Source organism: Pongo pygmaeus, chromosome 11 (genome assembly GCF_028885625.2).
Source record: "Pongo pygmaeus isolate AG05252 chromosome 11, NHGRI_mPonPyg2-v2.0_pri, whole genome shotgun sequence".
NCBI lineage: Eukaryota > Metazoa > Chordata > Mammalia > Primates > Hominidae > Pongo > Pongo pygmaeus.
In genome coordinates this window covers 50,623,857-50,631,989 of record NC_072384.2, presented here as the reverse complement: position 1 = coordinate 50,631,989, position 8,133 = coordinate 50,623,857, and the positions used below count along the sequence as shown (strand labels likewise).

At 38.8% G+C, this 8,133-nt stretch overlaps 1 protein-coding gene across 1 annotated transcript; it reads right to left on the bottom strand.

Annotated features, from left to right (window-relative positions):
* Positions 1–464: 464 nt before the first annotated feature.
* LOC129032018 (fatty acid-binding protein 5-like) lies at positions 465–791 on the bottom strand. Its single transcript, XM_054478952.1, has one exon. It carries the CDS (start codon positions 789–791, stop codon positions 465–467), a length of 327 nt encoding a protein of 108 aa, XP_054334927.1.
* Positions 792–8,133: the final 7,342 nt, after the last annotated feature.

The following is an 8,133-nucleotide window of genomic DNA, read 5'->3' as shown; positions in this document are numbered from 1 at the left end:
AGAGAGATACTCACAATACCATTACTTTATACATACATAAAATGTAGCCCTTATAAAAACTTTATGCATTAAGTAGTAGTATTATCCCCATTTCATAGATGACAAAACCAAGGCACAGACAAGTTAAGTAACTTGCCTAAGGTCACACAGCTAGTAAGTGCCAGAGTTGGAATTTGAAACCAGGTAATCTGGCTACATAGTCTGTTTTCTTTTTCTTTTCCTTTTTTTCTTTTTTCTTTTCTTTTTTTTTTTTTTAGCACAAACACGTTTATTTATTAACCAAAGGGATGATCCTAATTAATCTAATACTTTGAAATAGCTGCATGTAAAATGTTTGTGATAACGATAATTGAACACAGTAATGAAAAAAAAAGCAGTATGGAGATTTGCTTATTGAACTGAGCTTGTTCATTCTTGTAGTTAATTCCTGTCCAAAGTGATGATGGAATTTTTATTCTACTTTTTCATAGATCCGAGTACAGGTGACATTGTTCGTGACACAATCCATCACTGATTGCATCTTTCAATTTTCTTGTTATTGTGTTTTCCTTCCCATCCCACTCCAGATGTTGAACCAACGCACCATCTGTAAAGCTGCAGACAGTCTGAGTTTTTCTGCCATCAGCTGTGGTTTCTTCAAACTTCTCTCCCAAGGTACAAGAAAACTGTGTTGTTTTCAAAGTGCTCTCAGTTTTTATGGTGAGGTTTTTGCCATCACAAGTGATGATACAATCTGGTTTGGCCATTGCGCCCATATTTCGCAAAGATATTCCCACTCCTAGTTTCTTCATGTATGCATCAAAGCCTTTGCTGTCCACCAGGCGCCATCTTCCTTCCAGCTGCTGAACGGTGGCCCCATGGTGCGGGCAGGCCGCTGTGCGGAGCGTGCGGAGCCAGCGGAGCGGGATTGGCGTGGGCAGCCTACTGGTTTGTGTTTTTAACCATTTTGAAATACCAGCTTCTCAAGTGAAAAAATAATGCAATACACAATTTCTTCTCAATGAATACAAGATTTTTTGTTTGTTTGTTTGTTTTGAGACGGAGTCTTGCTCTGTCGCCCAGGCTGGAGTGCAGTGACGTCATCTCAGCCCACTGCAACCTCCTCCTCCCGGATTCGAGAGATTCTCCCACCTCAGCCTCCCCTGTAGCTTGGATTACAGGCATGCGCCACCATGCCAGTCTAATATTTTTGTATTTTTAGTAGAGACAGGAGTGGTCTCACCATGTTGGCCAGGCTACTCTCAAACTCCTGGTCTCAAGTGATCCACCCACCTCAGCCTCCCAAAGTGCTGGGATTACAGGCGTGAGCCACCGCACCCAGCTGAATACAAGGTTTTATCTTTTAGTGTTTTTAATGTCCTAATTACATAGGTGTCCTACTGGTGACCAAAATTCAGTTTTGCCTTCTACAGGTGCCATGGCCTTAGGTGTCAGATCCATCTGGCTCCTCTGTTTATCACGTGTGACTTTATGCCCATTACTTACCCTCTCTAAACCACAGCTCTTCTGTCTGTTATATGATAACACCTACCTCATGCAGTATACTAGAGAGTTGTATATTTCTAAATGTTTCAGTGTTTCAGTATTTAAATGCTAACACATGGAAGTTTTTTTATTGAAACCTTTGAAAGGATGTGATGTACTTGATTAGATCGAATCTCTTGACTTGATTGGTTAGGCCGCAGTCTCTTGAATGGTCAAGAACTGCCTTGATAAAGACTCAGTGCAGCTGATGTAGAAATGCCTCTTAATTTACAGCTGGAAGGCTGTCAGCTTGTTAAACCAAAATGAATGTTATAATATGTCAGCTTATATGAACCAGGGAGCATCATTTTTCAAGAAATGATGCCTCTCTCTTTGAGCTACTTTAAAGTCATTTGTCAACATCCATCCTAAAAATACAGTGAAAATTCTTAAACTCATATGCACATCTTTTGTTGCCTGGCTTCTTCCACACTAGCCTTCAGCTGGGATCTACGCTGTGAACAATAAGCTGGAGTGTGAAGAGTGTTAAGACCAGGGAGTGTAAAAGTGTGTGTGTAGGGTCCATATGTGTGACTACCCTCTAAAATTAAATAACTTGTTTCTTAATCACCTTCTATTTTGCAATATATGTGCCATTCCTATGTACCAAAAATTTGAATAATCAAGGTTTTATCATGCACAAAATATTTTATGATATTTTTCCTTTGCTCTGTAACATCTGATATTCAGAAACTACCTTATTCTGGATTTTCTTTATTATTTTCTTTGTTCTTATTAGTTATTCCCAGGGTTTATATTGAACAATTCATCCTTGTCAAGGAAAAAATCATGCTTTCCCAATATTATACTTAATTGTGTGTCCTGTTACTCTAACCCACGTGATTTATAGACCTTACACATTTTGACAACAACGGCATTCCTTTTAGTATTCTCACTAGGTAAGAATATCACCTTGTAACCTTGTTCTCTCCCCTTTCTCGTCTTTGTTAGGTAAAAATGAAAGGGTTATTTTGATTTTCAAGCAGCAGCTGAGCTTGGCTCTCACCTTCAAGATATCCCTGCACAATGAAAAAAACAAATGTTATTTTGCTCTATAAACATTATATTTGAAATTTTTCTTCACATGTCTTTTAAATCATCTGTTTGGCCTAAGGCTTCTTGCTACCCCTGGCCTAGGTTTGGAATCCCTCCAAACCTAGCCTCACTTTATATGGGTTGTGGAGAATGCCGATTATTTGAAATTCTCCGTTGAAATCAGATTTCTTGCCTCCAGCCATATGTATATAGGGGAAATTAGGCTTCCTGCTTTTCCTAAAGTTGTGTCAAGGTAATAGCTTATGCTGTCTCATCAAACACTGGGCAGGGCTTAGATGACATGTCAACCATTTTGAATTTTGCATTAATCTCTGAATGAAATAAAAACTCTAAGTTATATTCAGTTTAGGGAATTGGATCCTAGGTGTAAAGTCAGAAAATTGGAGATGGTTTGTTATTTGGATGAGTTTGGTTTTGCAGTTAGCTGATGCTTCGTTTTGTCTATCAATCTGTCTATGGCTTTTTCCAATCACCTTTTTGAAGTGTACTTTTTAGGCAATAATAGGTATATTTTAAAGTATAGAGTTCATCGAGTTTTGTATATATTTAGGTAACCACAGCCCTAAGCAAGATATAGGACATTTCCATCCCCTCCAACTGTTCCTCATGCCACTCTCAAAGTGACAAGAAAGAACGCCCATCAGAGACTGTCATTCTTAGGAGAAAACATATCCTTTAAACCCGGTTGTAACAGCGTGGCTTCCCTTTAACAAAAGCAGCGTTCACTGTAATGACTTTATTATAAGTAGACACACGCAGGCAGTCAATGAGCTCTTGCAATGAGTGGCAGCTCAAAGAGGAGGAGGGGAAGAACCAGTGGAGGTGGGTGGATGGATGGTGGGCAGCAGTTTATTATAACCACAATCAGCTCAGGATGCTGGTATTGGCCTCAGAGGGACCTGGTTTCCTGTGGTGTTAGCAAAAGGGATAAATTATAGTCGACATCTGCAATGAAGGACAGCAAGATGACCCGGAGGGGAAAATGTCAGATGTGGTAGAGGTCAGAGAGCCTGGTTATTCAACAAATGCAGGTTTGGAGCAGAGATCAAAGGCAGCTGCCAGAGAGTAAAATGGTGTTAGAGGTATGTGCTCAGTAATAAGTATATGGGTGTACCTAATACTGGTCAAGGTATTGAGCCGTCAATAAATCAAACAATTCTGCCTGGGCAAGGCAGAGATAGGACTTCATGGTGGTAGATGTAGTGGATGACAGGATGAAACAAAGGCAAGGAAGCTGCTGATTGCAATTAAACAGGGTTTATTTTTGATGAGGTAGGTCTGAATTCTTTTCCTACCACATCTCTGTGGGCGTTTGATATTGTTCAGACAGCTCAATTAGAGGATTTTGATGCCTTTAGTGGCTCAATCAATCATCTGTAGTAAGGTTTGGATTGTTTGCATGCTGTAATGTGCTGATGAAGATGGCAGTTAGCTCTTTCATTGTAAGAATGGTAGGACTGCAGTGGGGGAAACACTCATGCTATTTCTGATTTAAATTGTCTGCACATGATCAGATCTGAAAAGAATAGTTTGGAAGACAAATAAGAAAAAAGTCTCAGTTTTGCCCATGTGCCAGGCTCTATTTATTTTTTAATTATTCAATTTATGCCACATTATCTAAATTGAAGTACTTGCAACTTGGTCCATAAGACAGCTAACAAGTAAGGACTTCTCTGGAGAGTGGATTCAGGATAGTTAAAACAGATTCTTCCAGTGGATACTGTGGTCAAATTTCACACAGTTCAGATTAATTTTCCAAAGCAAGAGGATTTTGGTGATGCCTGGATATATGGCAAAGCCTCCAGCAGTAGTGGTACATTGGTGTTTTCTGCCATTCTGACAAGGAAAAATGCCAGCAATTTAGTTAATCCTACAGGCTGTCCATGGAATGCCTGAATTTCTCTTTGAGAGAGTCACTGTGTCTCACCAGAATTCAATCCATTAAGTTTTACTTGTGGAGTTTCTCCTAACTTCCTCATAAATAGAGTGAGATGCACCTTTTACAGTGCACTAAAATATCTTATCTGTTCCATGCCATATGGCTGCTTCTTCCTATTTAAATAAAATAAATAATCCTTAAATATGCATATATTCTTTGCATAGACATGTGCTTGAATTACCAACTGTTTGTTATGGTTTTTGTTAATTCGCAGCAAATCAGTGTGTTCCGTGGTTATATTTCTCCTATGACAGAAGCCTGTTATTTCACTTTTAGTACATGCTAATTCTCCTAAGACGAGCATCCTCAACTCATTTCCTTGGAGACAGTAAGAAAATCTCAAATGTATCAGGATCAAGAAGATAGTACTACTCAGGAAATTTTAGTTACGATTTTTTCCAAGTATATTCTGATTAAGCAAAAAAGCACATACAACCTCCCTCTCTAATTCTCCGAATCACTTTTTAAATACAGTCCTCTCTCTTTTCCCTAACCTTTGGGGGAACTAGTTTTCTTCTCTCTCAATTATGTTTTCATTCTTTAAATGTGGTTGGATAACAATGACTTTAACTTTCCATCTTACAGCTATTAAAGACCTTGACCTGTTGGTCCTAATAAAAGAGTTATGAACCATGCCCTGCTAAATGACTTCACTCCCTGTCTCTCCCTTCACCCAGATAAATTCCCTTGGGGGGTGATAAAACACTGGATTGAAACGGACACATTTGGTCTCTGTTAAAGCTATTTATGGTGATTTCTCTGCTGCGAGCATTATACTTAGGGCAACCAGATGCTCTTCTTTTGGGGTCCATCTTGTAACATGTTCTCTCAGTATTCTGAGAACTCCTTTGGGGCCAGGAAATGATCTCCTCTCTGCAAGAGCAGTTATGTAACAGCTTCATCCAGGAGAAGCAGTGCATATAGAGAAGAAAAATAGCACAAAATGGAAAAGTACATTCAGTTTTTTAAAGAAAGCATTTAAAAAATCCCATTTGATTTCTCTTTGTCCACGTTCTTAGCTCCTTGTAGTGAGGTACTTTAGAAATGGGCTGGCAGTTATCCAGAGGGCGTGAATGATTTTTCAATGTTTGCTCTTTTGTTTCTGAAAGATTACAAACTGGGGGAGCCATCTAAAGGCTCAGGTAAACAGACAAAGATGTCAGAGTTTATTCTGAGACTCTGAATTCTCAGTTTTTCTGATAAATACATTGTTGCACTTTTCTCCATTCATCCTCTTGATGATTATTACACCAGTTAAAAACATTTAAAATGAATTCTCCACCCCTAGTCTTCTCTGAGAGCATTAGGCTTTTATGCTGCTATGGCTACATAAATATTAATATCTATTTGAAGAAGACATTTTTAAAGATCAGAGTATTTTTTTAAAATAGACTTAATTTTTTAGTGTAGTTTTAGGTTCACAGCAAAATTGAGCAGAAGAAACAGAGATATTCTATATATCCCCTGCCCCCACAACATGCGTAGTCTTCTCCATCATCATCACCGGCCACTGAAGTGGTACATTTGTCACAGCTGATGAGCCTGCATTGATGTGTCATTATCACCCAGAGTCCCCAGTTACATTAAGACTAACTCTTTCTGTTGACCTTGTATGGGTTTGGAGAAATGTCAATAAAATGTATTCTCCACTGTCATTAGGTGAGTGTTTTTTTTTTTTTTTTCCTTAAAAAAAAAGAGTCTTACTCTGTCGCCCAGGCTGGAGTGCAGTGGCGCGATCTTGGCTCTCTGCAACCTTCGCCTCCTGGGTTCAAGTGACTCTCCTGCCTCAGCCTCTCGAGTAGCTGGGATTACAGGTGCCTGCCACTATGCCCAGCTAATTTTTTTCTATTTTTAGTAGAGACTGGGTTTCACCATGTTGGCCAGGCTGGTCTTGAACTCCTGACCTCGTGATTCGCCTGCCTCGGCCTCCCAAAGTGCTGGGATTACAGGCCTGAGCCACTGAGCCCAGCCAGGTGAGTGTATTTTATTTACATACTTGGAAAATCTGAATGATCTACTATAGATTACAGTTTTTCAGTTGGATGTTTGGTGTGTGTCACCTCCTGAAAGTTTTATGAAGTTTTAGCTGTCACGCCTAACACTCCCAGAGGTCTACTTTTTTTTTAGACCAACATTGAGTATAATAACTTTATTATATTTTAAAATAATATTTTAATAACATTTCATTATTATAATGATGATAATTTTAATATTATTAATATTTTAAATAATATTGTTAAAACTGCAGTTAACTTTACCTGTTAAAGGGTAGACGAGTACTTCCATATAAAGCTCACAGAAAGTGGAGAAGATCTTTATTACTCTACTGGCAAGTTGTCTGGGAGCCCAGGAAGGGCAAGAGGAGTGTGGCTAAGCAGAACCTTCCTCTCCTCAGCCTTGCCCACACCATTTCTGCAGTTCCACAAGCAGATTGCACAGTTGCCAGCTCTAGAAAACAATATCCCCAAACGAATGATCAGATTTCATTGAGGCAAGGTACTTTTCTTCTACTGCTTCCAGAAAATAACTTTCTTTTGGGAGTGATAGGCAAAGGAGTACTGAGAATTGTATGATAACTTTCTTCTCATAAGCTGTGAGAAGTCTAGGCTGTGCAGGCAGATTTAAAAGAGAACATCTGTTTCTGTTTCTTCAGGAAAGAAATCAGTGTGAAGATTGGATGCTGTTCTATCCTAAAGCCATTTGGGTCTCTAGCACAATGCCTGGCACAAAGCAGGCATTCGAATATTTGCTGAATTAAAATTTCTCTACTAAAATAATCCATGAACCAGAAAAGTAAAAATAGCATTGTAAATATTAAGTTCCAATAGTGGCTGTTGTAGGAAGAAGACAAAATGATTAATTTCAATGTGTGTTCATAGATTCAGAATGTTTATATACAGTTTGCAAAGACTGTCTACCCCTTTAATGCTGTGATTGGGTAAAATGTCAGACACCATGCTAAGTGCTAGAAATACAAAGATGATTTAGATACAATTTGCATTTTCTAGGAGCTCACTGGTAGGGAGGATAAATTACTCTACTAGAATATAGCATCCATGAGAGCAGAACTTTATTTTGCTCATCATTGTAGCCTCAATGTCTAGAATAGTTCCTAACACATAATAGTTGCTTAATTAATAACTTTTGAATATAAAAGAGTGGCTGGATTATTCTATTACATTGAAGGAAAATTCTGAATGACCATGTACTTGCATGACAAATAGCCACTGGTAGGAAATTGGGCATGCTCCTTATCCAATCTCTACTATGATCTATAGAAGATCATAAAACTTGCCACTATTTTTAAAATTCTAGATTATCGCATGGTATATTTGGATTGATTTGGACATGAAACTTCACATCACTTAGTGCTGTCTCAGGACTATCTTCCTGCATATGACAAAACATAAACTGATGATTTCTTTAAGAGTGCTAAATCTCTGAGAATTCTTTTTTTTTTTTTTTTTTTGAGACAGAGTTTCACTCTTGTTGCCCAGGCTGGAGTGCAGTGGCATGATCTTGGTTCACTGCAACCTCTGCCTCCTGGGTTCAAGTGATTCTCCTGCCTCAGCCTCCTGAGTAGCTGGGATTACAGGCACCCGCCACCATGCCCA

What these genes read in the sequence shown, in the direction of transcription:
- LOC129032018 (XM_054478952.1), bottom strand. Translation starts at nt 791, where the DNA reads ATGAAGAAACTAGGAGTGGGAATATCTTTGCGAAATATGGGCGCAATG.